Source organism: Semicossyphus pulcher, unplaced genomic scaffold (assembly GCF_022749685.1).
Source record: "Semicossyphus pulcher isolate SPU_LCO1_2020_fin unplaced genomic scaffold, fSemPul1.0.p SCAF_25, whole genome shotgun sequence".
NCBI lineage: Eukaryota > Metazoa > Chordata > Actinopteri > Labriformes > Labridae > Semicossyphus > Semicossyphus pulcher.
The window spans coordinates 6,175,913-6,203,796 of record NW_027211699.1 but is presented as its reverse complement, the minus strand read 5'-3'; the positions used below and the strand labels follow the sequence as shown (position 1 = coordinate 6,203,796).

At 42.1% G+C, this 27,884-nt stretch overlaps 5 protein-coding genes across 6 annotated transcripts; 4 read left to right on the top strand and 1 right to left on the bottom strand.

The window, feature by feature from the left end:
- Nucleotides 1-1,259: 1,259 nt before the first annotated feature.
- LOC138604487 (mitochondrial ribosome and complex I assembly factor AltMIEF1-like) lies at nucleotides 1,260-3,068 on the top strand. Of its 2 annotated transcripts, none has more exons than XM_069676440.1 (2): nucleotides 1,260-1,343; nucleotides 2,797-3,068. In XM_069676440.1, exon 2 carries the CDS (start codon nucleotides 2,834-2,836, stop codon nucleotides 3,044-3,046), a length of 213 nt encoding a protein of 70 aa, XP_069532541.1. In that variant the 5' UTR covers nucleotides 1,260-1,343; nucleotides 2,797-2,833; the 3' UTR covers nucleotides 3,047-3,068. The 2 variants fall into 2 exon arrangements, with proteins under 2 accessions (XP_069532541.1, XP_069532543.1); XM_069676442.1 differs by lacking the exon at nucleotides 1,260-1,343 and adding an exon at nucleotides 1,410-1,448.
- Nucleotides 3,061-7,906, top strand: mief1 (mitochondrial elongation factor 1). The gene is made up of 5 exons (XM_069676439.1): nucleotides 3,061-3,103; nucleotides 3,248-3,401; nucleotides 3,494-3,674; nucleotides 4,084-4,355; nucleotides 4,442-7,906. The coding sequence occupies exons 2-5, from the start codon at nucleotides 3,255-3,257 to the stop codon at nucleotides 5,279-5,281; spliced, it is 1,440 nt and encodes a 479-aa protein (XP_069532540.1). The 5' UTR covers nucleotides 3,061-3,103; nucleotides 3,248-3,254; the 3' UTR covers nucleotides 5,282-7,906.
- A 1,335-nt stretch (nucleotides 7,907-9,241) lies between these two features.
- On the bottom strand, nucleotides 9,242-14,489 carry napsa (napsin A aspartic peptidase). The gene is made up of 9 exons (XM_069675815.1): nucleotides 14,346-14,489; nucleotides 13,295-13,448; nucleotides 12,742-12,865; nucleotides 11,640-11,758; nucleotides 11,282-11,481; nucleotides 11,040-11,162; nucleotides 10,612-10,756; nucleotides 10,004-10,102; nucleotides 9,242-9,866 (listed from the first exon to the last, which is right to left on the bottom strand). The coding sequence occupies exons 1-9, from the start codon at nucleotides 14,414-14,416 to the stop codon at nucleotides 9,705-9,707; spliced, it is 1,197 nt and encodes a 398-aa protein (XP_069531916.1). The 5' UTR covers nucleotides 14,417-14,489; the 3' UTR covers nucleotides 9,242-9,704.
- Nucleotides 14,490-17,674: 3,185 nt separating this feature from the next.
- Nucleotides 17,675-24,341, top strand: LOC138604354 (uncharacterized). The gene is made up of 13 exons (XM_069676271.1): nucleotides 17,675-17,787; nucleotides 17,962-18,135; nucleotides 19,190-19,288; nucleotides 19,447-19,593; nucleotides 19,685-19,843; nucleotides 20,264-20,377; nucleotides 20,584-20,703; nucleotides 20,878-20,964; nucleotides 22,336-22,464; nucleotides 22,558-22,644; nucleotides 22,757-22,796; nucleotides 23,254-23,308; nucleotides 23,516-24,341. The coding sequence occupies exons 2-13, from the start codon at nucleotides 18,130-18,132 to the stop codon at nucleotides 24,252-24,254; spliced, it is 1,782 nt and encodes a 593-aa protein (XP_069532372.1). The 5' UTR covers nucleotides 17,675-17,787; nucleotides 17,962-18,129; the 3' UTR covers nucleotides 24,255-24,341.
- Nucleotides 24,342-24,769: 428 nt separating this feature from the next.
- On the top strand, nucleotides 24,770-27,608 carry atf4b (activating transcription factor 4b). The gene is made up of 3 exons (XM_069676253.1): nucleotides 24,770-24,924; nucleotides 25,713-26,171; nucleotides 26,322-27,608. The coding sequence occupies exons 2-3, from the start codon at nucleotides 25,814-25,816 to the stop codon at nucleotides 27,248-27,250; spliced, it is 1,287 nt and encodes a 428-aa protein (XP_069532354.1). The 5' UTR covers nucleotides 24,770-24,924; nucleotides 25,713-25,813; the 3' UTR covers nucleotides 27,251-27,608.
- Nucleotides 27,609-27,884: the final 276 nt, after the last annotated feature.

Here is a 27,884-nt window from a genome sequence, read left to right as displayed (position 1 = left end):
TTATAATAAACCAATAGACAAAACTTCCAATAGCCCTTAGTTCTATATGACACATGTAACATTTAAAACAAAATAATCAGAAAATTGAGTGTTTTAGCACCAAAACTCACACAGGAGGCTTCATCACAGAACTTTATAAAAGTAGAGTCAGTTAAAAATGAAAAAATAAGTTTTAACAATAAGTCTTGGTTTTGTTTCTCAGTGGTAAAGCCACAGTGTCAATGTAACTGTAAATGAGAATACACTCATACTATAAGTAGATCTTAGTTGTTACAGCATCTTTATTATTTGGTGTTACTAACAGCACAAAGCTGTACATTGCATGAATACATTTTTCATCCGAGACAAAGACAACATAAAGAAACACATTTATGGAAGTGCTCGGCCGTAGATGTTGTATTATCTTTTATGCAATTTCTTTATATTGTTCCCCAACAATATGTTTTGTTTTATTTGTATCTAAATGTCATGTATTTAAAAGTATTTTGTGAAGATCAGTGGGACCTCTTCCCCGGAGCCCTGGAACATAGCGACCTCAGTGTTGCTTCAAGATGGTCAGAGGACCCTGAATGTGTATTGCAAAGCAAAAATGTGTGTGTGTAAATGTTGCATTTTAATTTAATTATTGAATGTTAGCCCAGTGTGAAATTGGTAAAGATCAATAAAGCTTTATAAAACATGTTGTCTGGCCCTCAGATTACATTGTATATAAATTATTAAAAGAGTAACTTAACACTAGCTAAACATCTTGTTTTGAGAAATGCAATGTATATATAGAGAATGTACATACTTATGTTTTACATGAATATTGATTTTCACAAAAAATGTCAAGTGAACTTGAGGAAATTCAAAGTTTATATTTAACCTAATGAAGACTGAGAGGTCCACCATTTCAGATGATCTGAAATTCAAGTTTAGCATAAGGTTGTTTCCTTATATCAAGTATATCAAGGCAATGTTTAAAAATCAAACAAGCAATTAAATCCACTTAGTGTATAGTTATTTTCGGTTTCTTTGTTTTGATTGATCTATAGCAACAACCATAAGTTACTCTAACATAAAGAGTCACTGATAAGGAATAACAAATATGATTTACATGAATATTTAATGCCATTGTGTAAATCAATCAATCTTGGCAAACATTTCAATTTAAAAAATCTGTAAAATTGTCTAAAAATAACTGACCATTTAAAACTATTACAAATTGATAATTACCCGGATATAGTAGTGGAGCAGTGTGACTATTAGTTTCCGGTTGTCACTGTCGAATCTGACCCCCGGCTCGAGCAGAGCCCTGCGCCTCTCTCTAAAGGATAACAAATCTTTGGTGTAATTTCTGAAACGTAGGTTTGCTCCTTTTTCTTTGCTGTGTGAAACTGTGTTTTTGCTTTTACCAAATCCTCCGTAGTTTTTTCACGAGTGTGTTTTGTCAATAAAGCTGGCTAAAGGTAAGGTCAACGCTCGCTTAGCCTAACAGCCACTCAAGCTAACAAGCTAGGCAAGACATATGGGTGACTTTCCGTTGAGCCAGCCATTTTCTTACGACAAGCGCAGGTTACAATGCCAATATTTTACCTTCGGTAGATACGATGGTAACAATATGACACAACAATTGCTGAAATCGGGGAGTAAATGAACCACGCTGTTAAGCTAGCGGAGGTGGTGAAAGTTGCATGCTTACTAGCGTTAGCTAAAGCTAGCCGCAGTCTTTACAGGCTGACACTACACCTGAGAGGCAGTAGTGTTTGTGAAGATTAACTATTTGTGTCACACAAATCATAAAAAATATTAGTGGGATAAAAAGCAGCTTACTGGTATAAAAACGGCGTGTTTGTAATTACAAATACAAACCATAACCTTACGTTGCTATCTTCAAAGCAGGGATTCAATGAACAATGTTTGTAGCATGACGTTAGCTTTTTGCATCTTTGACTGCTCCTGTTTGTTATTAAATACAGGGTGGTAAATAACGAGAGGCACCAGATGGTAGCTCTGCCTGGCAGTATCATGCATTGTTTCTTAGTTTAGTGTATGAACTGTTTACATATAGAAATGTCTAAAGCAGCTAACTCATGCTCTCTCCCCACCCATACCCTCTGTCTGTTACATCATTTCACCATGGTCCTTACATCCAGCTAGGACCACGGATACAGTATGAAGATTAGATCAGTTCGTATGGTCTGATATTATACATATAATTGCCTAGTCACACTTTTTTTTTCAATCAATCAAACTTTATTTGTATAGCACTTTTCATACATTTAAAATGTGACATTAAATAAATTAAAATAAAATAAAAACAATTAGCATCCCCACCCCCCAATTCATGCACAAAGCTAGATAAAAACAGAGCTCAATAAAAACAAGAACTGAGGAAACGTTATGGTGAATTCACTATAAGGAAACACTGGAGGTAGGACTAAAATGACTCAAAATAGCAAAATCAAATTAATAAATTAGACAATAAAACATCAAATGGTTATCCTAAAAAATAAGAATAAAATTATAAAACACTAAATTAGAGGATAAAACACTAAAATGAGATAATAACACACTAAAGGAATATATATGAATCTCTAAAACAGACTAAGATATAAAAGAAATAAAGTAAAATTAAGTTAAAAGCCAGACTCAAAAGGCAGGTCTGTAGTTTGCTTTAAAAATGTTCACGCTCTGTGCTGCTCTCAGGTCTTCAGATAGGCTGTTCCACAGGTGGGGACGTATCAGTGTTTTTAAATCAAGCAACCTTACTTCAGTCCTTTCAACACATATTAACTTCTGCTTTCCTTTCCCCAGGAGCCAGGGTGTCCCCCCTCTCAATGTGTGGTCCCTAATGGGCGGCTGGTCTCGCAGTGCCGTCCTGGAGCTGTACCGGGCGCTGCTCCGCGCTGGGCGTCACCTTCAGTACACCGACCGTAACTACTACCGCCGCGCCGTGGCTCGTGAGTTCCGCCGCTGCCAAGACTTGACGATAGCCGAAGACAAGGAGGACGCGCTGAAGAGGGGCCAGTTCTTCCTCAGCAGCAGATTGGGTGGGCTTATGTAGGGGGGGGAGGGGTCATCTGGAGGAGGGTTAAAGGTCATCTGGAGGTGTATCTCCCAGGTGAGTTTATATGTAAGAAATACTGAGACATTCTTTATGAAGGATGGTGAACTATTGGGCTTTGTACTCAATTAGTGCGTATTCGCTTGTGTAGAACTGTTATACCTGAAAATCTTACTCTCTTTCTTTACTGTGCATTGTCAGTGGTAAGATGGCGGGGGTGAATGGAGACCGCAAAGGGAAGAAAGATGACAATGGGATCGGCACAGCCATCGACTTCATGCTCTCCAATGCCAAGCTTGTGCTGGGTGTGGGAGGCGCAGCCATGCTTGGCATTGCAACACTAGCTGTCAAACGAGTAAGTGAGACGCTCCACCTTTTTATTTTCTCTCTTCTCCTCCACCCCCGTGTAAGATGAAGAGAAAGAAAAATGCTCTCTGTCAATCCTAGATGTATGACCGTGCCATAAGTGCTCCGACCAGCCCCACCAAGATGGAGCAGACGGGAAAGAGGAGCTGGGAGGAGCCCGCCTGGATGGGCTCGTCCCCGCGGGTACTGAGCCACGACATGAAGTCTACAGTCAGCAGGTCAATGCATTCACTGCCCACCTCCTCACATGCTTTTGAACCAGGTGAGGAATAAACGTTGAATTTGTCTACATCATTGTTTCAATTCCTTTGTCATGTTCTGTGAATTATTTGACGCAAAACTGAAGCAAATTTTGTGGTTGAGACTTTCAGCCAGCTGTCATTTATCTGTTGACAGTCAGCCTATTGGGAGGACTCTTGCACTTCCTTTACAGTGGGTGTTGGCTCTCTGTGGTGCTGTAGTTACTCCGCTAGATGTTTGCTAGATTTATTTGAAACTTAATAATATAATTCCCTGTTGTCCTGTAGAAACCCCTTAATTTAATCTTTTTTTGGTTTCTAATTCTCATATATTGAAAATGCTTTTATGCCCATCCATAACTTCCAACTTTACCTACCACCTACCCCTTTTAAAGGGAGCATCTAAATTTCATCTGCTTCCATTGCTCTCAGACTGTCTGCGCAGGGCTGTGGGTCGAGCTGCTGCAGGAGGAAGCGGTGCCACTCAGTCAGACCTGGTGCGCGCCCGAATGCGCCTCTCCCTGCAGGAGCACCTTTGGGCGTTCTACCAAAACAATGTCAACATCCCTGCTGAGGAGCAGGCGACGGCCAGGAGGGCAGCGCTGGACATCTGTGCTGAACTCAGAGTGTTCCTTCATGCCAAACTGCCAGACATGCCGCTCAGAGAGATGTACCTGAGCGGCAGTCTCTATGATGACCTGCAGGTGAGCGGTTATGCATATGTGATTCTACTTTTAGAAAGGGTGTAGTAAATGCAATTAACCACAGCTTTTATTCCTCTATCATCTAGGTGGTGACAGCGGACCATGCCCAGCTCATGGTGCCTCTTATTTTGGAGAAGAACCTGTGGTCCTCAATCCCAGGCGAGGACACCATCATGAATGTCCCAGGGTTCTGGCTCGTCCGCCGGGAGAATCTGGAGTATTTCCCTCGGAACAGCAGCTACTGGGACCGCTGCATGGTCGGAGGTTACCTCTCCCCCAAATCTGTCCTTGAGGTCTTTGACAAACTCGTGGCCGGCTCCATCAACTGGCCTGCCATAGGGAGCGTCCTGGACTACATTATCCGTCCTGTGGTTCCCTCAGAAACACTAACCCTGGAGGTGCAGTACGAGAAGGACCGGAAGCTGTACGTGGACTTCCTACCGTTGCTCGTGATGGAGGATGGGACCTCGCTGATAGCAAAACCACATCGGCTTGCAGCAGAGCGCCATGAAAACCTGTGGCGGCAGAGCTTCCGCGTGGCTGAGACGGCACGACTCAGGGCCCTGGACCAGGAGGACGGAGGCTGCAGGTGCGCCTGCCTGAAGGTGGCAAAGGCCGTGTGCAAGCTCAACCCCGCCCTCAACCGGCTCAACGCCAGCCAGCTCACCAACGCCATCTTGTTGCTGTGCGAGAAAGAAGGCGACTGGACCCAGGAAGCGCTGGCGGACCGCTTCTTTCAGCTGCTTCGATCACTAGTAGGACACCTAGAGGCCGGGAGGCTGCCATGCGCCCTCAGCCCTAAAGTGAACTTATTCTGTGAGCTGACTGAACAGGAAGTGGATGAGCTGGGGTACACGCTCTACTGCGCCCTCTCGGACCCCGAGGGGCTGCTGAGAACTGCCACTGCAGAGCCTCCCCATCAGTGACAACCTCGTATAATGACGAGATTCTAAACAACGCATCATTGAAATATCAACCACTGTTATCTGGGCGAAGGGCCCTCGAGCCGCTACGAGGCTCCTGGAGAAACTGCATGGATCCTCCTCTCTTTCCTCATACTTAAATGTGTCTTCACAAACAAAACATTACACACACACACTGTAGCAGTTACTTAATGTTGAGTCCTGACACGAAAGTTGTCTGTGGTGTTCATAATAATACTATATTAAATCTCCGTTTAAATGAAGGTACGGTGGAAGCCATTGTATTAATGAAGCATGGTGCAGACTTCCTGTTCAGGTCCTTACACGTCTGCAAAGAGGGACTGAACTGGTTGATTGGTATCAAGAATCTGAGTACAGTGTGGTTCATATTGGAACTCTTTTTTTATCAGTTTTAGAGGACACATGTCTGATCCAGGAAAATGTTTTTCACTCTGTTTTTGAGTCCGTGCCACTCACTGTGTCAAGGGTCAGAATGTCATGTTGATTGTGTGAACCCAAAAGCTAATAAATCGTTGATCAGCCTGAAGGACTCAACGTTCTTGAGTGACATGTAATATTAAAGTGATAATCTTGAAGATTTTCATTTAAATAAATGTCTGTTAAGTCTCTATCTATCGCTATATGAGGTAACACAATGGTGATTGAGCCTATGGCCCACTGATGAAAGCCTTTGCATTTGCAGTATCACAGAAGGGTGCCCAGTTAGTGATGTGTTTTCCATCAGCCAGCAGTGGTTGGTCTGCCAGAGAGAGTAGGCGGAGCTAAGCGGCTGCTTTCTCCGGTCTCTGCAAGTGTTGCGAGTAAACAGTAATCTACTATGGCTGAACAAACAAAGAAAAGATGGATGACTACAGATACAACCTGGATGCAATTCAAAGAAAAATAAACAAATTTGACGCCCGAAGTGTGCGCCCGCATTTACAGTTTATCACCAAAGGTGCCGCCAAAGAGAACGAAACAGATCTTCGAGATTAGCACTTTAATCACTGCTACTGTTCAGTTTAAATGAAGGTGTTGCGAGTGAACTTCATTAATACAGTGGCTGCAGTTTAAGATTGATGCTTTACATGTCTGCAGGGTGATGTGAAACAAATATAAAGATGTGGTTGGACTGTCTGCAGCTTGCATGTGTTATCTACCTAATCTTGAAATCAAACAGGAATATATGAAATGTTTTCTGTTCAAAATATTTCTAACTCATCAACTGATCTGACAAAAAAATACCCATGAATTTAATATGCGACCAGTTAAACTTCAGATTCATCAGATTTGAACCACACGGCGTCATCGTTTGATGAAACTTATTTTGGGAAACAGAAAATATTTCCATGTGACTGTCTGAAACAGAGCTGCTCTTTGTTCCCCGTCACTCTCACGTTTGTTCCTTTGATGCACAGGCCTCTCTCAGTCACAGGTTTTTATTTGCACTGTCAGAATGTCAAAGGATTTCAGTTGGTCTAAAGTGCTTTTGTCTACTGGTTTCTGCTTTAATTTATTTCCCGCTAAATACACTTGTCATTGGGGGGGATCATTCTCAGTATTAGCTTCAGTTCCAGCGTGGAGACTTTTACCTCTGTAGTTCGTGTGTCTGTGAGCACACTTTAAGTCCACATTTAATCCTGATTACCTTATAGGTGCCAACCTGGCTCAGCCGGTCTAGCGTAGGTAGCCAGACATGTATTAGTGTGGTATACTAGAGCACGTTACTGGTCAGCTATTGAACAAGCAACACATGGCCTGTAGTTTACTAGCAGGCTGATACTGCCTGTCAGGTGTGTGTGTTTCCTAATAGATTGCAGGTGCTAAACTCTTTTAGATCATGATTGGATCAGGAGGGATAACTCAGGAGGGAGCCTCTGTTATATAAAGCAGCTTTGATGGCCCAGGTGTCTGCTCTTAGATTAGCCAGGTTGCTCATTGCTGTGGACTCACTTAAAACAATAGCTGCCAGACTGTCAAGTGGAATTCAACGACCCAAAACACGTCCAGAACGCTCACATTGTTGCTTTTTGTTCTCACTTTTAGCCTTAGAACGATAAAGAAAAGTGCAGTCGTACGGAACAGGTGTGTACGGAACAGGTGTGCACTCAAGCCCCAACCCAATGTTTGTATCGTGTACAATGTGGAGGGACTTGGGTTGTTTATAGTTCTGTTGTGCATTCAGTTAATAATCATGAAAAAACAGGTGAATATTTTTGTATTTATTGTACATTTGTAACCAAAAATAGCCAAATATTTATTTGCAATGATTCAGTTCCACATGTAAAGTCACACTTCTTGTGCTTCAGTACGTGCTTTGTTCTGGATGTATTGATATAACAGCAGTTCTTCTTTGTGTGCATATTAAGCGTCTTCCTTTGCAGACCTAGTTTATGCTACAAATTACTACTGTGCTCAATGGAGGGGACTCACTGTTCTGATTTTCTAATGTCATAGTCGAACAAAACCCAAAGTAGATCACTACCTCTACCTTGTGGAGAGCGTCTTGGCCATATGCTGTGTTGCATGCGCTGTATTGTTTCCGGATTTTTCTTTCTTTTTATGAGTTCAGCTCTGGAGTTGAACGTCGCATCACTTTGTATACTTCAATAAATGTTACAAATGGCAGTCTGTTGGTTCATCTTTGTATTTTTACAACTACCAGTGCTACTAATACCAGTTATGATGAAAATAATACAACAGCGATTCAAAAGGAGACGGATTGGAAATCAGTTTCAGGTTTTAAATTAGGACGAGGTAAAAGCTGTGGTTAAGCTAACAAATATATAAAGACCAAATTGTAAAAATCCCCTCCATGTGAAAACATTTCTGGAGGGAGTTTGATTTCCAGGCCTCTTACATGCAATAAAAGTAGTTTTATTCACCATATTCACACAGGGGCCATTTTCCTTTGATGTTGCACACAAGCCACTAAGCTGAAATGCGGTTATAATGCTGTGTCACTTCTGTTTTCCAGGCTGAAAATCATATAAACTGAATCTGACCAATGAATGACTAACAAAAATCAGTTTGAACAACATATTTGATAATCCATTAGCTGCTGTTAGATAGCAGCTAACTTCATAAGCTAACAAAATGATATGCCTTTGTTACACAGTATGATATGGAAATATGCCAACTTCTTGCTAAGGGTAATTTAAGCTAGGAAGTGGTTCTCTAACACCAAACAATAGCATGCATCTGCTTCTCTAAGTTATCCATAACATTTTCTTTGTTAAACAGTATGATTTGTAAATCCCAAGCTAATGGTAATGTCAGATAGGAAGCAGTTTAATGCTAATGATAGCTGTTGTCTAACAGTAGTTAAGATGTTGTTATAACCTGAAATAAGGCCCATTAGCATTTAACTGCTTTTAAGCTAACCTTATTGTTTAATTGCCTTAACACAAAATGATGTAGTGAATGATACTGATAGATATGAAGTGGTTGAATGCTAATAAGAGCTGTGAAAGAGTTTTTGTAATTTGTAAACTTCTAGCCAACACTATGTAAGCTAGGAAGCAGTTGAATGCAAATGTTAGCCGTTTTCTAACACCAAACATGCATTTAACCACTTTAAGCTAACCTTATTGTTTAGCTGTATTACACAAGAAGTTACACAGGAAGTGGTTGAATTCTAATAATAGTAGTTAGAGAGTTAACATAAGCATTCGACCGCTTGTAAGTTAACATTGTTGTTCTTGTGTTACAATGATATGGCAATTAGTATAAATTACAAGCTAACAGCAATGTTAGCCAGGATGTGGTTGAGTGTTAGCTGTTGTCTAACAGTAGCTAACAAGTTATCTAATATGTTATGACCTGAAATATGGCCCGATGCCCTTCCAGAAGTTTTGGTCTCCATTTTCTTCTCAGTTGTGGATCAATGGGGAAGTGGACAAATGATTAAGGAGTTGTCATGTTCTAGCAAATACACCGCAATAATCTGACAGGACATTTGTTTAAAGTTTTATTCAGCGATATTTGTTATTAAAATTCACAGAGACATATTAAAAGAACATCCTGAGATGTCATCAGTGTACAAAAGCAGCCCAAAAATAGCATCTATTATTAAACTGTAAATGGAAATATGGACCCAATGCTAAGAATGAAACAAACCTGGAGTTACAGTTGCTCCCTCAAAGCATCTAACAAAGTAAACAAATCAAAATGCCTAGTTGTGACTTAATCCTGCTAAGTGAAGCAGTCCCTTTGTCAGGAAGCAGAAAGTGTCGTATCATGTGTTATTTAGCATCCACACCTGCTAATTAGAATCCAGCTCTTAACAGAAACCCTTTATTTACATGGCAAAGATGGCCTTGCAGTGATATCAAACAGCCATTAAATGCTTTTGATTGAAATTCAAATAACACAAAATTGATGAAGAAATATAAAAGTGCACTAGAAATGACAATTGTTCAGTTAATTACTTGGCGGGGGCAAACCCAACGCGATCAGCGTTCCTATCAAACACAGTGTAGAACTTCCCAATGAAAACATCTCCCAGAATCCACAGGGGTCCAGCAGGAGGTGGGATATCCATGGCCATGAAGCCTGATAGGCAGATTGATGTTCCCATTTGAGACTCCTGCATTAAAAAGGAAGAAAGTCTCAGTTCATGTTCAGTTACAGAACTTTCCACAAAGCAATGGTGTGCCTCATGAATGGTTCAACTTTTTTGCTTTGTTTTGGAACATCGATGGAGCTTGACATGAGTGTGTGTACCTTTATGACATAATCTTCTCCGGTCAGGTTGAACATCTTCCCTCCGATGTTGAAGGAGATGACGGGGAGAGATGGGATCTTCTTACAGTCGATGAGGTACTATAAAAAGGAGGGATAGGAGAGAAGAACATGCTGAAAAATTACTCAAGCAGAAACGGTTTAATGTTACATCTGGGTAGGGCTAACCTCTTTAACGATAAACACTGAAGCAATACTACCCCAAAAACTGAGGCTAACAATGTTAGCGGCAGCTTGGCAAAAGCTTACAAAGACTTAGAACACCAAGTTGGCAGTAAAGGAACTGCAATAAACTGGTTTAAATCCTATTCATCATATCGATCTCAAATTGTCCATGTCCAGTTCGTCCTTTATGGACGTTACAATTAACTAGGGAGTTCCACAAGGTGTGGTGCCCGGACCACCTCTATTCACATGCTTCCTCTAGGCATTACTATTAGGAAACACTCCAATGTCGTAATAAATATCAATTTGTTTAAATATAGTGCTTAATTACAATAACAATGAAAATTTATGCTCAGCCCCACATTTGGGTATTCATTGTGTTCAACATCCAGCTACTTCTTTTGTTTTACATGTGTCAGCTGTACCTCTCCCATCAGCAATGGCAGAGCTCCGATGGCTTTGTGCAGCGCTCGGATTTCCTCCACAGGTCCGACCATCAGGGATGTTCCCGTGTCAACAATAGCCTGGCATCCTGTTTTGCAAAGAGTCAGCTGGTTGCCAACTTCGACTCTGCAGGGAAGGTTAGAGGGCAAACAGGGAACGGTTTATTTCAAAAGCATGCTTAGAAATGTGTTACGTCACAGCTGTTTACATAAGAAACTACTGTTTTAACTACTACGACTTCTAAATATGACTCTCGTGCATCCATTTGATTTGTGAGTATTCCATTTTCAGTTGGAGAGTGAGGGAACAAATCATACGGACAGCAGAAGTTGTGATCTTTAGAAACACAGTGTAGAAACTCTTTTCCGCTTCCTTCTACTAAAAGAACCACAAAAAGCTTCTTCCTCACCCGTTCATCTGGATCTGCCAGTAGGCCTTTCGCGTGACGTTGACATAGTGCAGGTCTCCGGTGTAGTACTGAGGGTCTGTCCCTCCTAGCATCAGCTCTCCTCCCACTTCTGCTGCCGGGTCTCTAAAAAGAGAGACAGAAGCAGAACTAGCTGTGTGAACAATCAATTCAGAACTGAAACTCAGCTGCTGAGTAAACTAGTGGAAGGAGCAGCAGTTTTGATGTAGCAGGGAGAAACAAACCTGCTTATGTAGAAAGAGAAGATGTTCTGGGGCAGCAGCTTGGCAGCCATGGCTGTATCAAACACCGGGATGACATTAGCCACTGATATTGTGGGGTATCCCATCCCCAAGACCCCATCGAACCGCGCCACCGCAAATGTGATGCCAGGCTGCTTCACCGCTTCCCCAAACTGCTGCTTAGGAATGGGAAGACCAGCAACCTGCACGCGGAAGAAGAGGAAGCAAAAGTGATGTCAATACGGTTAGAGAACACAAGTTTGTTTTAATGAAATAATAGGAATGGTGTGACCGCCAAAATCTGAGGAATGCAGTCTAACAAAAAGGGCTGTGTGAGGGTGCGAGGGAATGTGGGACTTACAGAGACAGTGTCCTCACTGATGAAGCCGGACAGGCTGCCTCGGCCATACTGGATGGAGAACTTTGTGCCGTTCTGAACGTACGTGCTCGACTTCTTGGAGTTGTAGCGATGATGAAGCCCTATAGAGAGAACAAAGTCATTAAGGACAATGTACAGATTTCAATGACAAAGCTGGTTGTCTTGTTGGTATAATCCACAGTGTATGGAACAACTGTAAACACTTCCTGTTGGAAAGACAGTTTAAAAATAAAAAGAGACAGTTATGAGTCTCTTTCAGCTTTCAGGGTCTTGCTCCTTTTAAGGGTTGTAGTGCCTCCAACATGTTTGTGTCCATGGGTTAAGTGATTCAACTTTTTCTGTCATGATTCCGATACCTGGTATTGGCCTAAAACAAGAGCTCGTCTGATACCAGTGAGATATAAATATATGCCCATTATTGTTGCAAAAATAATGATTTGCTTGCATTATGCTTTCCGCTCACACTGTGCTCTTGTTTGTTATCGTCACATGATTATCTACCTGAAACCTGTTATTTTTGGGGGCTAATAAATCAAGGTATCAGATCCTAGCATTGACTGGGAAACTCACAGACACCTGACATCACATTTAGGCAGTATTGGAGACAGAAAATGGTAGCGGTATAAGAACTATAGTTTTCTTATAAAGTGTCCGAGGCTGTTAGGCAAAAATATTTAAATTAATTACTAGGATACGCGTTTTTGGGTCTCATTTATCATGCTGAATACAAAAGAAATCCAGCCCTAAATGCACCATGTGACATCTCACCGTCACGTTGCTGACACAGTTCAACCAAGTGACGTCAAGGTTTGGTTTTACATCCGCTTTCATTGCACACAGATGCTTCTTGGTGTGACTTTTTAACTTGCGTCCTACTTACAATATAATGTGACAATGTTGATTGTATAGTTCAGTTATACATTCTTGTAGATAAGCATGACTCACCAAGGAAGTGAAAACAGCCCTCAGACACCACATGAAGAGATTTGATATTTAAGGCACAATGGCGGGTATCTTCCAGGAAGTACAGATACACTTATAGTATAAATGATGTTGAGTGACTCAGTTCCCCTTAAATACTCACAGCAGGCCACGTCAAGGAAAGAGCAATGAATGGAGGGCACCCAGAGGTTGGAGGAGCCGGTGTCAAACATCACAGTGAAGTCCTGCGGAGGGGTGCCGATGCTGATCATCCCGTAGTACTGAGCCTGAGGGGACAAAGAGACCTGCTGTGAGACCACAACTACACCTGCAGCAAGTTGTCAGACTTACTTTAAACGTAATGTGGAGTTTTTAACTGGTTATAAAACAGACTGAAATCATTACCGATGTGTTATTTTTAGTGTCTTTGTTATTTAAAGGAAAAGGAAAAAAAAGGAAAGGTCAACTCATGATATCGTGGTTGCTTAAGTCCAATATTTACTTCCTCATTCCTCCCTTTTTGCCCTTTCAGACACTATCGCTCAAATATTCCACTTTTTGTTGGTTTATTTTCTTCCATTTTTGTATTATTAGATGAATCAACGAGAGCGGCCCAGTCGCTGTGCGTCACACAATCACTTCAAACGTCAGAGACTTTCTACTGAAAATCACAGGGGACCATTACTTAAATAAAGGGTTTCATATTGTTCACATACATCCATGAAGTTGGTCAGCCTCTCTACAGGCAGTTGGAGGGAGGGCGAGCTGTCTGCTGCTCCGGTGCTCGTTGCTAAAGCCCGAAGCTCCTCCAGAGACTTCCCATTGTCACTCATCAGGCGGCGCAGGCTTCTGGTCTTATGAAGGGGGACTCTGAAAAGAAACATTATTGAATTAAATGTCACGGGCAAAAGTATGCGTGCTTATGCCTTGCACGGGGTTAAAAAGGAGGTCCCTTTTTAAATATCATGTCCTATTGCTCCTAAGGTGGTTTCTACATAAAAGATTTCAATTTGAAGTTGATCCTGCACATTCTGCTTCACAGAGGTTGAAACCATCTTTTTTATTGTTCTTGCACTTATTGTTTTGGTTTGGTTGTCTTCAAATGCAATGTATAACACACCCTCATTTACTTACAATGATATTTTTATGGACAAATTGAATGCAAACATAGCTAGCTACTATAACATGCTGAAGTGGATGGAAAAATGCTTAATATAAAGGCTTGAACATATCTTACCTTGGCCTTTTGTCTGTTTACTGATTGTTCTCTTTGTGTTTGTTTGGATTTCTAAAGAACAATTTGTTCCCATTTCACAACTGAGTGCAGTATATTCTTAACCCCATTGCATGCTTTTTGTATTTTCATGACTTGTATCGGTATTCCTACCTTGCTGTCTGAATTTCACCCTTTATTTATGTATAAATACCCCAAACTTTATTTGTTTAGGTGTGCTAAACAAAGAGGAAAAGAGTATGCACGAGGATGCTTCCTGGTACGAGAGCTCGTGCTCGGCGCACATTTTGTAACTGCTCAAACTGTTGAAAGTGTAAACAACATTTAACTTTTAACCGCCGTAATTATCGCCTGCTAATACTGCGGTCAGATTAATAGGATGCACGTGCAGCTAATTACGACAGGAGTACACGGAAGTTCATTCGCACATTAACCTGCATTCAAAGAGGACAACCTGCGTGTGAGTTGTATGTATGAAGTGATGCTGAAACCTAATGTTTGGCTCACTTTAGTTCCCAAAACACATTATTTACCTGATGATGGCGACGCTTTGTGTTACCAGCAGCGCCGCGAGGACGCAAAATACCTCCGTTAGCCGTGTCATTTCTGTCCCTGAAGAAATAAAACACTTTAGTAATGTTTCAGATACCCACGCACTTACAAACACGGACCACTATTTCAACCGACAGAATGCAAAGTGAGAATAAACGCTTCGGTAATTTCCGCATTTACTCGGTTTTCCCCAATAGGGGGCTCAGTGATTGGAGGAGAATAATCAGGGAAGTGTTCTGATTGGTGGAAACGGATGGCCATCATCTTGTATTACAAGCTGGTGCACTCAGTCACGAGTTGTATCGTGAGTGTGAAATGAAAGATAGGGCACATACCAAGACAGTGTGCACATGTTTCAAAGTCGAACAGAGAAAACGTTTCAAATAAAAGAAAGCAACCCTTCAATACAATACAACAATACAGTCTCAAAGTAAACAGATAAAAAACAGTGGTCATTCAAATATTGGCGTGGTTTTGGCTTTGGTTTCAAGAAAAGAAAAATGTTTGGTCTTTATAGCTATTTTCTTTAATCAAGAAAACTGCGTTTTCATATAACTTACTTTATATAATTATATCAAGGCTAAAAATATCAGGGGTGAGTGACAGGTGGGTGCTGCTAGCTAGCTGTCTGCTAGCTGTCACCTCAGTCCCTGAGCAAATCTCTCAGCTGTGTTTGTGTTATTGATGCCTTTTGGGGGATTTTCCTTGCAAATAACATGTCTTTTATGTTGTTTATTCTACAAAAGGACCCTTCAATAAGTCTGTGCTCCAGCTTTTCCGGAGAGTGATAATCTTGTTTTATTTTACTGATATTTTAACACTAATTAGCAGGTATGCTGTGCTGCACATACCTGGTTTGTTTGCTTGTTCAGCATTTGTCATGCATATGTGTAGTTGTGGCTTTCAGGATTGTTGTGGACAGACAGCAGGCCTCTCGCCACTCTCTCAGCAGTTTGGCAAGTGAGGGTTGAGTCAGCTTTGTTCTGCAAACTCTCTTCTTTGGTCAGACAATTATGGTCAGCTAGCACAGCAAATTCAATCTCATTCTGTCGATAATAAAATAATTTACGAGTCATCTAATGAATTAGCCACTGGCAGAGAATACCCTGAAGTCCAGATATGGTTACTTCTGGCTCCCAAAAACCAACATGGCGGCAACTGTTCTACTAAACTAGAAAAGGCCACCCCAACACCTTATCTTACATACAAAAATAAAGCTAGGATAGGCAACCAGAAAAGAGGAATCCAACTCGTAAAATGTCTGAGCCACTCCCTCCAAATAATAATAATAATACATTTTATTTATAAGCGCCTTTCAGGACACTCAAGGTCGCTGTACAAAAAACACAAACAAGAGTAAAAACACCAACAAGGGTAAAACAGACCAGATAAAATACATTAGGAGTGGGTGAGGGACAGTGCTTAGAGTTGGGGAGAGTAGGTGAGGCGGAACAGATGGGTTTTGAGATTTGATTTAAAGATCGGGAGGGTGGTACAGTTTCGGAGGTCGGGTGGGAGGGAATTCCAGAGCTGGGGAGCAGAGCGGCTGAAAGCTCTAGCCCCCATGGTGCTGAGGCGGGCAGGGGGTACGGTGAGGTGGATGGAAGAGGAAGACCGGAGGGTGCGGGATGGAGTGGCAATGTGCAGGAGGTCGGAGAGGTAAGGAGGGGCGAGGTTGTGAATGGATTTGAAAGTATACAGAAGGATTTTGTAGGTGATCCGTTGGTTTATTGGGAGCCAGTGGAGTTGCTGTAGGATGGGGGTGATGTGGTGGGAAGAAGGTGTTCTGGTGATGATCCGGGCGGCAGAGTTCTGGACAAGCTGAAGTTTATGGAGGGCTTTCTGGGGGAGGCCGAAGAGAAGGGAGTTGCAGTAGTCAAGGCGGGAGGTGACGAGGCTGTGGACAAGAATAGCAGAGGTGTGGGGAGTGAGGGAGGGGCGGAGACGGTTGATATTACGTAAGTGAAAGTAAGCGGACCGGGTGACGTTATTGATGTGTGATTGGAAAGATAGAGTACTGAGGATGACACCCAGACTCTTAACCTGAGGGGAGGGGGAAACAGGGGTGTCGTCAATGGAGAGTGAGAAACTGTCAACTTTAGATAAGGTGGATTTGGTGCCGATAAGAAGGATTTCGGTTTTATTGCTGTTTAATTTTAGAAAGTTTGAGGTGAACCAGGATTTTATTTCAGAAAGGCAGGAGGAGAGGGAGGGGGGTGGGAGTGTGGAATTCGGTTTGCAGGAGAGGTAGAGCTGGGTGTCATCCGCGAAGCAGTGGAAACGGATGTTAAATTTGCGGAGGATATGGCCAAGGGGGAGGAGGTAAGTGATGAAGAGGAGGGGCCCCAGGACAGAGCCCTGGGGCACACCTGTAGTGACTGGGGAGGGGATGGATGTGAAGGACTTGAGCTGAATGAACTGGGTGCGGCCTGTGAGGTAGGAGCGGAACCAGTGAAGGGGGGTGTGAGTGATGCCAATGGAGGAGAGTCTACTGAGGAGGATGGGGTGGGAGATAGTGTCGAAGGCCGCACTCAGGTCAAGGAGGATGAGGATGGAGAGTGAACCGGTGTCAGCTGCAGTGAGGAGATCGTTGGTGATTTTGATGAGGGCGGTTTCGGTGCTGTGACGGGGACGGAAACCAGATTGAAAAGGCTCGTAGAGCACATAAACATGGTGTGGCTCACTTATGGAGCAGAATAGGTCCATGAGAGATTGTTTGGGAGAGCAGGGCATCCTTGTCATCGCTAACTGTATGCTGTATGCTAACAACTACCTTTATCTGCCTTTCTTGCGCAGCTAGCTTTAGCTTTTGGAAGAACCATGCTTAATGAGTGCACAGGCAATATGCAAAGGTAGACATGTAATTTCTTTGCATAACCCGTTAACAAGGTGTGCTAACATGTATAAAAACCTGTAATTAGTGAGCTTTACAGATACTGGCAGGTTGATTTCCGTCCTATTTAACAGAGCCAAGCTAGATGTTTACCCCTCAATGTCAAACTGCTCTTCTAAGATCAGACAAAGTATGTCATTGTTACTTTCCCATGCAATTATCATAACACACAATTATGAGTGATAAAAGAAGAGCATCAAATCTAAATCACAGTCCTGCATCCTTGGAGTTGCCCAGACCTATGACTAAGCATTAAAGCAGTTGCAGTGAGCATAACAAAACAGACACCCACTCGGCCAGTCGGACAAGTTCTCGATACAAACACAAACACTTTGACATAAAGACTGACGTACATTCATAAAATTCCCTCTCATGCTCACACCCTCCTTCAACATTAACAATCAGACTTGTGTTGTTGACAACAGGAAAAGCTGGTCACCACACGGTAAACCACTGAAGTTTCGGGTTTTGACTTGGTTTTTGGTTACAGTTTAGAGTCCAGGTTGGTGTTTGGCATTGAGTGGTGATGGGTAAGTCTCAAGGGAATGATTTCAGTCAGTGACGTCTTCCTAACTCACCTTGTTCGTAGATGACTGAGTGAAAGCGTTGAAATATTCACCGCCTTCTGGTCGTTCATGTATATGTTGAAATTTTGCAAAATGAGGATCCACCCACACATTTTTTTCTCTCTTGTGACACCGCAGGGAAATCCCACCTCAAGGCCGCACCAGACTGGATGACAGAGAAACAGAAGCAGGCAACTCTGCTACCTGTTGCCTGACAAGACTTCAGGTATTGAACCGCATGGGAGAAACGTTGAGCAACTTCTTAAACTGGATCTATAATTAAGGGACTGGCTGCTAAACTTGAGCATGACGGTAAGAATTGGCTCTTTCTGTTGCTTGCAAATCATCAAATATATGTTTGAATGTTTTAGAAAAGAGGTCTATGATATAAGAGTTCATGTGAGATCATTGGTTTTATCTACTAGCATGTCCATCCCATGTGGTACCTCTCATGTGATTAGCATGTAGCACCAATTCACAGAGAAGTGGACAATAAATAATTTACACAATGTATCTTGAGCGTTGTACATCATTAAGACACATCAATATTATTGTTGTTGTGTAACAAACCAGTGGCATGGACATGTGAATACAGCAGCACATCGTGGTGTGCTTAAAGTATTTGACTTTAATCCCACTGCTCAAACAGCCGTCACATTTGTACTGAAAGGATCATGGACTGTTTAAATAATGGACGTAGCCACCATGACGGTTTGTCGAATGCCTTTTTGTTGCCTGATTTTGGCAATTTGGTTTTATGGAACCATAACTGATCATGTTTGGACGCTAGGGTGGCAGTAGGAATCAGCGAAGGGTTGGCCAAGCTGTCAAGGCTTAACAGGCTAAATCCGTGGCTAATTCGTTAGCTTGCTAATAAGCTAGTTAACCATCGTGTTTGCAACAGAATAAGATTCTACTTGTGGTGGTAGGTAACTTGCGTTGTTCATTAATTAGACTAAAGAAGCTATCAGGGTGTGTGGAACATAGCAGACTCGTCAGTCATGGCAGATAAACATCACATACCAGGTAATTTAGAAATGAATGACCTTCTCATAACTACAGTCCGCTTCCTGTACACGGGCCTCCACAAATGTATCAGTATCCACAAATGTAACGAGCTATTAAGCTACCAGGCTGTAAACATGTTTAGTTCTGCTGTAAAGTCTTTTTAATATGGGGCCTAATGGGGACTGACTCGCTTTTGGAGCCGGCCTCAAGTGGCCGCCGGAGGAACTACACTTTATGGCCCTACTGTGTTTGCTTTGTTACATCTGCAGCATATTAAAAAAACAGTTATTAATTATTTTGTCGCCTTTGCTTTTATATTTATAGTGTAATATTTGAGAGTTATTTTCTGTCACTATAGCCGCCCAAACCCCCCAGAAAGAACGCCCCGATGAAGTCCACTATCACCTCCTCCTATGACGGCCCACAAGTTGCCTATGAAGACCCGGATGCATCAAAGGTATAAAATGATTCTTGGCATTTACTGTTGTTCATTTACACATCAATTACTTAATGATCTTTGGTGCATGTTACCACCTTGTTCTATCTTACAAAGGAGACATCCAGATCCAAGGACTTGCACTTTATTTAACCAGTGACTCTTGATGTTTTTGTCAGCCTGCTGTCAAAGAAGAAAGCCAGTCAGACGCCAAAGTAAAGCCTGTACCTCGTCCCAGGACTAAATTACAACCAAAGCCCCAGAGTGTCGACACGGACAACACTGCTGACTCTGTAGACTCAACTAGCAACACAACCAATGGAGAGGTGAGTTGAGCAGGTTTGACTCTTGGTCACATTGTTCCAAAGATGACCTCATGATAGCACATTCACACTAGTATGTTTTCATTGTTGTCAGAGCTCCCCGGTCAGTGAATACCCTGCAGACTATGAGAGGCCTCGTCCTGTTCGTCCTCCTCCAATACCTCCAAGCATACTTATGACCTTAAGTAAACCCACAGACGCAAACGGCGGAGGGAATTGCTATGTGAATATAAATTCTGAGACACTTGCGGAGGTAAGTTATATTTTAAAGTGAATAATGAGCTAAAGCAGCTTCAGTGCTTGAGCGATTTACCACAGCAGATCTTTGTGAGTTGATGAGTTTAAGAGGTGCCTGAAGGCAGATTTTGACACCTTCAGAATAAGTCAGGCTAGCTGTTTCCCCTTGTTTTCATTCATTATGCTAAGCTAAGCTAAGTGACAGCTTACGCGAAAGCTTTAGATGTTTTTTTAAAGCAGAGAGTCGTGTCATTCTTTCATCTAACTCAAGGCACAAAAGAGAATAGGTGTTTTTCCTGAAATGTATAACTATACCTTCAATCTATTTTTTCCAATCATTGTGTGTTTTAATTCATTATTAACACTGAATAATAATACAAGAGGTTCGTATTCTTGGGCACCTTGGAGCTTACTTCCTTCTTTGTTTTTCTGCCAGCCTCCGTCTCTTAGAACTGAGAGAGCAAAAACGCTTCCTAAAGCGCGGCCTGAACGCCCACCTCCTCCCGCCATCTATTATGATCGACTAAGTACAATGAGGCTAAAAGCTGAGGTAAGGGCTAACCTGTTTGAGGTGGAAGCTTACCTTCGACCGACCCGTTAATGATCAGAACAGAATTTAGGTTTCTTGTGTCTATGTTTTTTTTGTGCAATAAACTTGTTTCTTTCTATTTCAACTTTATTTTTTGGGGAGAATAAAGTTGAAAAACATGCCAAGTTTTAATTTGTTTTATATCTTGTTGATGTTTTCTTGGATAGAGCTGCACTGATGAAGGTCAGGAATCCAGACGTTGGTCAAAAAGCTCTTTGCGACAAACTTCAAGCTCACCAGCTTTCTCTGAGGAAGAGGTGAACCTAAGTGAGACTTATGACACAACGGTAAATTGGAAGCTTAAAGTCGTGCATTATGGAAAATGTCCTAACTGTAAGTTGGGGTAATGAATGATTCAACTCTGCAAACTCTCTCTGGAAGAAAATGTTGGCAGTCATTCAATGATTTGGTTTTGTTCGATCTCATTATGCAACTATAATGTGACTGTCTTTGATTTTCAGGCCACAGACAGACCTGCAGTTCCGCCTCGGCTCGGGCGGGCCTCCCTCCCTCGCTCTGCCTCCGGGGGTGATTTCTTGTCTCAACAGGTATGAGAACCACTGCAGGGCTGACAAGTGATAAACCATGGTTGGACAGGTGCCAAAATAGTAACAAAAGGAGCAGAAAACAAGTGGGAACCTCCCGGGTTAAGATATGAAGCCAATGCGGAAGTGCCAAAAATTGCAGTACCAAGAGTGACCACTTGAGGCTGGCTCCAAGAGCGAGTCAATCCCCTCAGAGCCCCACATTATAAAGCCCAACTTTACAGCTAAAAAATGTTTATATTAATGTTTTTACAGCCTGGTATAAAAAACAGTTTTGACCTGTTTTTTTTTCATTTTTGAAAACTACATTTTTATATAATCACCCGTTAAAGTTAAATAAGCCTTAGAGTTATCCATAATTAGGAGCTTGGTCACTTTTAGTGACATGTGGATACTGCTGACTGTCTGCTATCAACACAGCTGTCAGTCACTGAACTTAACCTCTAGACGTGTTGTTGAAGCCTTTTGTGTTTTTCATTCCAATATCAGTCAAATTGGCTTACTGTGTGCCTTATTATCACAACCATTTTTTTCAGTGAGATTTTTGTATTTTTATTGATATTACATTGTAGTTGCAGGTATGCTGTGCTTTTCATACCTGGCTTGTTAGCTCATTCAGTGTTTGTTTTACTTTTGGCAGCCAATACATGGGTGTCAGTATTGTTGGTGGCTTTTCCCCACATATGAGACAGTGTGCGATGAGGAAATGAGGATAATTTAAAGTTGTCGTTTACCGATGCTCTCTTACCGAGATTTGGATGTGTGTTCTGCGAGTATGCTACATTTCCCACAAGCTCACTTAGCTTCTTTAGCCTAATAAATTAACAACTTTTGCTAGTTAGCTAGAAAAAATTGATCATTTACTAGCTCATAAGCCGGCTAATTAATTAGTCATGTGTGTAGCCTGTATAACTTTAATAACTTAGCAATTAGCAATCGCTTTCTCCAGCGCTACTTTACTTTATTTAGAGGCTCAATACTTGCTGCCCTGGGAGGTTTCCCCCTCTAGGGCAAGGTAGCTAAGTTAGCTTAGCTGCTATAAGTTAGCTAGGTAAGTTAGCTAGATAACTTTGTCACAGCATTGTGTTGAGCTAAAAGCTAACGTCAATATACCAACAATGAAAATGCTAACATGGTAATGTTGTTTTGGGGGTTACAATATTTACCATGTTTCTTAGTTTAGCAGGTTAGAAAGCTAACATGTGCTATAAACACAAAAAAGGCTACTAGTAAAGCTGATGGTTTATAGAACAGTCAATTATAACGCTATATAAGAAGGCAGGAAATTACAAAAATGAAGGGAAAGTGATGAACCCTAAATTTCATATCAATATTTATACAGTAAATATATATACGTATACTTGTCTACTACAGATCCGACCACCACCTCCTTCATTCAACCCACCACCCCCACCTTCAGAAGGGACACCATCTGAGACTATTTACAGTGAGATCGATTATCGACCCTACCTGGATGTTTTACCAGAGGACGGACTGAGTATGGTAAGAGAGACAGTGCGCAGTATATTAACACTTGAACACACATTTAATTCTTTATTTTTAACTATAAATGTGTTGCGTGTTAAACACCGACAGACTCGAGGGAGGTCAACAATCGGTTCTGGACAAATTTACCCGATGGGCTTCTACTCTTCTCAACAACAGATGACAGAGAACGCAGAGGTAACGCTTTCCTTGTTATAACTAGTTTAATTCCTAATACATTTTTCTGTTGTGAAAAATATTGTCTCTCTGCAACAGTTTTGTAATAATAATATAACAATTTTTTCCACAGGACATCAACGGGATGTTGAGATGGTTGAAAAGAGTGTTAAGTAAGCACAGCATTTTGTTTTCTAGAGATATATTTAATCAAGAAGTATCAAACCTGTGTGCAATTTTACTGACAACTCATAATGGTCATGAATTAATTTTTATGTGCATTAAATTGGTATTACTGAAGCATACTGCGCCTGGAAAAACCCATACTACTCAATTTATCTCTTTTTTGTACCATGTTTCCTCATTCAAATGTGTTTTATCTCGTTATAAATGGATACAATTTGTTATAACAAGATAAATACATGTCTCGTTATAACAAAACATGGTTTGTCTGTCATAATAACTCCAAAATATCTTGAAATAATGTGAAAATATCTTATTATAAAATGAAAAACTTACATTTCATTAAGTAGCCCTGCAAACATGCACAAAATGTCAGTGTCCTCAGAAATAAAGAGCATGACCAACATGTGCAGTATCTAATCTATCTCTGTGTTGTCACTCCAACAGAATCTGACTCCATGGCTCCATCACTGTATGGCCTCAGTATAGAGGAGGAAATCAGGTAACTGCACGCAAACTGACACATGAAGTCCTCTTTGGGACATGGGAACATTATTTAATGCTATTTGTTAAAAACAGTATTAAAAAAAGTCCTTCAGACCATGTAATCAAATTTACAATGTTTAATAGTGAGCAGTTCAAAATACCAAACTGGCCTTTTACACAATAGCTTAAATGACTAGTTCTCCCTGTCTTTGTCCGTACGCAGATCATTTGATCAGAGAGCCATGACTGTTAAAAAGGCCCTCCGTCTATACAACCTCCTCATGATGAAACGCAATGAAACTCTGCGGGACATCATCACAGAGTTCAAGTGCATCTGCGACTGCCTGGACAAGATGCAAAAGATGACCAAAACCATGGACATTGCAGGAGGCACCACCGGCGCTGTGGGAGGGGTGACTGCAGTGCTGGGGATCGCCCTGGCCCCTGCGACCCTCGGAGTCTCGCTGATTGCTACAGCTGTTGGTGCTGGGATGGTGGCGTCTGCTGGGGGCATAAGCGCCCACAATGCTAAGGCCAACAAGAAGGTCGTCAACAAGATGACAGTGGAGAAACTTGTATATGAATATAAGTCAAATGTTGTTGACCTGGAACATTGTCTGGATTTCATCCTCTCTGGGATGAACGAGCTGCGACGACACGACATTGCCAGGTTACAGAGGGCCGGAGCTCCGCCTCATGCAGTGAAGATGGCAAATCTGTCACAGTCTGTGTTTAGGATGAACAATGGCACAAAGGTGTCTGCTGCACACTCCGGTGGGATGGCGTCTGAGAGACTACTTCAGGCTTTTGTAAAGGACATTGATCAGTATTTCAAAGATAAGGATAGTCTCAAGCTGAAGAAGTCATGCAGGAGCAGGTTTTCTGGAAGGGTTTGCCTGCTTGCTAAAAACCTGCAGAGTGAACTAGATCACCTCAATCAAATGTGGGAAATGTTTAGTTGAAAGACGGAACTCTTTGTGTTTGTTAATTTGTGTGTATGTGTCAGAGAGAGTGTTTCAGAATGCTCTTATTTGTGCAATTGTAAATTAAATGCCTTATTTATATATATATATATATATATATATGTTTTTTAATAAACATTTAAGTTACATGAAAGAAATGTTTGTGTTTGTTATTTATGTATGAGAATGCTATAAAAAGTGTCATAATTAACCACTTACATTGTAATAAACATTTTAAATTGGTAAAAAAAAATAAAAAATTAGTATTTCAAGATAAAGGTTTTTACCAACAATTATAATTATCATAATAAAACCGCAGAATTCATTGAAACAACCTTCTTAATATAAATACTCTTCTTTAGTTAAGTATCATTAAGTTCTTTTGAGGATAACCGCAAACTATGCATGGAATGTGGAAAACAAACAGTGGCGGATGAATACTCTCGGAACCGCGGAAGGATACCTCGCCTCCTCGCTTTAGCTCTATAACAGCACAGCGTCTCTTCATGCGCCATTTTCCCTCCCGAGGAACAACAACCGAAGTGACAGCATCGTTGAACATCGCTATTTTGGCCGAAATGGCAGTGTAAAAGTGTGCAGCGACCTAGCAGCCAACCAAACAGTGCATCCAGCCAGTGCACTGAGTCACTCTTAATTCAGCAAAAATGTCGTAAGTATTATTTTTATAACATTTGTTCGATGATTAGTGTTAGTCTCGGGCCTATAGTGGCCACATGCCACACCAGCCTGACGTTACATCGAAACGAGAAGAGACGAGAATAGACGAGAAGTTTGACCGTTTTTAAGTTAAAATGACATTTGTAAGTCGTCTTAATATTTAGATTAATAGATTAATAGATTAATAGTTAATTTAAGATATCTGAAATTAAAAGATTAGTCACGGAGATGATGTAACACGTGACGTCAATATGAAATGTAATATTTTTGTATTTTTCTTGAGCGAACTCGATACATTGACACAGTTCAATAAAAAGCACTATTTCTATAAACGTTGAGGGTTATTTTTATCAGGTGCCAACGTGGCAGTCAGAAAATGGTTCGTTTCCTCTTTCTGTCAAAATGGCGGCTCCATGTAGGCGTTTGTTGAACAAAAGTGTGTCTGTTTATAAAGAGGGAGGGGGAGGGAGTCCATGTTTGACACTGTGTGGAGACAGGCTGACGTCAGAGTCATAAGACTGGGTAGCCTGGTTGAAGCACGTGATGTGAAGCAGGTGCATTGCAGTCTTGGGGGCAGTGTTGCGCTACAATGTGATCTGAATCTTTATTTTCATACCAACCCTACATTATTCCTTTTGTGTACACAGCAAAAGCAGCGTTTATAGCTTCAGTTTATATCGTTAAATATTATTTTTAGGCTTTATTAACTATAATATTTTGCCTTACTAAAGTGATGTTCAAATTTTCACCACAAATGTCTTATTTTTTCCCCGTCTTCAGGTCCTACTTGGAAACCCTCACCACTGCTGCTTTCGACAGCATAAAAGAGTTCGAGACTTGCCTACTGTCACGCGTTCCGTTTGTGACCAACAACAGCCACTATGACCATGATGATGACAAACTCACAGTTTGGCCTGGAAGACATGGAGGCCCTTCTCTGGGGACCTTCCTCTCCCATGGCTGACCCCATGGACCTCCTATCTTTTCGCCCTGACCAAGAAGAAGAACATCAGAAAGGAGGAGGAACGTCATTGGAGGGGGACACGTCCCCCGTTTCACCCCTGGCCTCCTCGTCACTGTCTTCTTCCTCCTCACCTCCTCCCTTCTACTCACCTCCTGCCTCGCCGCCGGCCGTCCTCCTCCCGGGGGACAAAGCTGGGACTGAGTCGGACCTGCTCTCCCTGCCCTGGTTGGGCGAAACTGGTCAGCTGAGACAGTCAGTCTCGGATGACAGCAAAGGTAATAACAGTGTTAAAAATATTCTATCTCGGTATCCGCCGAGGAAAATAAAGTAACAGCATTTCTAAACAAATTATAGATGACCCCTGCAAGTGTAGCAGAGGAAAAACACTGAAAGCTCATTATTTAATGTCTCGTTTGCCTCCACAGAGGATATGTTCGGTGACCTGGACTGGATGGCCGAGAGGGTGGATCTGAGCGAGTTCGACCTGGACTCTCTGATTGGCCCCTGCAGCCCAACTGAGGAGTCCCCCAGCTCTCCAGAAGCATTCTTAGCATCCCTGGATTGCCCCATGGAGCTCGATTCCCTCCCAGTGCCCACTCCCGAGCTTCTCCCTACTCCACCTTCCCCTCCCATCGAGCCTTCAACCATCACGGTGGATGAGCCTGAACCCTTCATTGATGACCAGGATGTCCCCTCCCCTTCCCTGGTTGTCCCCGAGCCACAAGAGGAGCTGGAAATCAAATCCGAGCCTGCCTCCCCTGACCCGTCTTCCCCCTTGGTTGACTCTCCCTCCTCCCCTGCCTACACCCTGGACCTGGGCAGTGAAGTGGACGTCTCAGAGAGCGAGGTGAAGCCCGTGGTGACTACTGTCGTCCCTCAGGTCCAGAGACTGGTGCTCTCCCTTTCTCCAACACGTATCGTCCTCGTTCTGGCTCCCAAAAAGGAAGTCTCCATCGCCACTGTAGCCACCACATCAGAGGTCGTTCACTCCTCCAGTCCAGCAAGACCCTCCCGAAGCAGACCCTACCCTGAGCCCACCTACACAGCTTCTCCACCCTCTACCAGTGCCCACAAAATAAAGAGTGCAGCTGGAGAAGAAAGGGCAGCTTTCAAGGCACCAAAGGCCAAGAAAATGAAGAAGATGGCGCAGAATAAGACGGCTGCCACTCGTTACAGGCAGAAGAAGAGAGCCGAGCAGGACGCGCTTCTTGAAGAGCACACGCTGCTGGAGAGGAAGAACATGGAGCTGACGGAGAAGGCTGAATCTATGGCCAGGGAGATCGAGTACCTCAAGGAGCTTATGGAGGAGGTCCAGACGGCCAGGACCCAAAAAGGCCTCAGTGCTGACCCCTAGTGGTTGAAACCAACAAAGACATGATGTGTGAGAGCTAAGAAATGACCATTGAGAAAGTGGCAGATTTTGTTTCACACGTATCAGTAAAGTGTGTTATGTCACACAGCATGTCACGTCACACAGCGTGTATTAAATACAGATTACTTTTATCTTTAGAGTAGAACTTTGGAAAGTATTTTCCACTCAGTATATAAACTTGTGTTTTATTGTAATGTCTGTGTATTTTTCATATCTCTGGACCTCAATAACTTGCCAGTATGCTGTCTTTTAACATTTTAAAACTCTTGAATTATAGTATAACCGGACCATCTGTATTATGAATCTCTTAATAAAGAGTCTTAAACCAAAAAGCAGTCGTGTGGTGTTATTCCCTATGAGCATCAATGTATACAGGGAGGATAGTAGAAGGCAAGTGGGTGCTAAAAGGCCTTTCCCCCCCATGATGATTAATGAACATGGCTGTAAATGTACAGATTAATTAAAACAAAAGCATTATTTTACAAAGATTTTTTTTATTTTTGGGACTGCTGAAGAGAGTCAGGAAATATTGGGAGAAGAGAGTGGGGATTGACTTGCAGCAAAGGGCCGAGGGTGGGAGTCAAATCTGCAGCCGCTGCATTACTAACTTTTATAT

What these genes read in the sequence shown, in the direction of transcription:
- LOC138604487 (XM_069676440.1), top strand. Translation starts at nt 2,834, where the DNA reads ATGGGCGGCTGGTCTCGCAGTGCCGTCCTGGAGCTGTACCGGGCGCTG.
- mief1 (XM_069676439.1), top strand. Translation starts at nt 3,255, where the DNA reads ATGGCGGGGGTGAATGGAGACCGCAAAGGGAAGAAAGATGACAATGGG. An exon ending in CAACACTAGCTGTCAAACGA is followed by an intron (nt 3,402 to 3,493) that starts GTAAGTGAGACG and finishes TGTCAATCCTAG; the next exon opens with ATGTATGACCGTGCCATAAG. An exon ending in CTCACATGCTTTTGAACCAG is followed by an intron (nt 3,675 to 4,083) that starts GTGAGGAATAAA and finishes CATTGCTCTCAG; the next exon opens with ACTGTCTGCGCAGGGCTGTG.
- napsa (XM_069675815.1), bottom strand. Translation starts at nt 14,416, where the DNA reads ATGACACGGCTAACGGAGGTATTTTGCGTCCTCGCGGCGCTGCTGGTA. An exon ending in GGCTGACCAACTTCATGGAT is followed by an intron (nt 12,866 to 13,294) that starts GTATGTGAACAA and finishes TTGTCCCCTCAG; the next exon opens with GCTCAGTACTACGGGATGAT. An exon ending in TTCTCTTTCTACATAAGCAG is followed by an intron (nt 11,163 to 11,281) that starts GTTTGTTTCTCC and finishes CTCTCTTTTTAG; the next exon opens with AGACCCGGCAGCAGAAGTGG.
- LOC138604354 (XM_069676271.1), top strand. An exon ending in AAGACCCGGATGCATCAAAG is followed by an intron (nt 19,289 to 19,446) that starts GTATAAAATGAT and finishes TGTTTTTGTCAG; the next exon opens with CCTGCTGTCAAAGAAGAAAG. An exon ending in GTGATTTCTTGTCTCAACAG is followed by an intron (nt 20,965 to 22,335) that starts GTATGAGAACCA and finishes TGTCTACTACAG; the next exon opens with ATCCGACCACCACCTCCTTC.
- atf4b (XM_069676253.1), top strand. Translation starts at nt 25,814, where the DNA reads ATGACCATGATGATGACAAACTCACAGTTTGGCCTGGAAGACATGGAG. An exon ending in AGTCTCGGATGACAGCAAAG is followed by an intron (nt 26,172 to 26,321) that starts GTAATAACAGTG and finishes TTGCCTCCACAG; the next exon opens with AGGATATGTTCGGTGACCTG.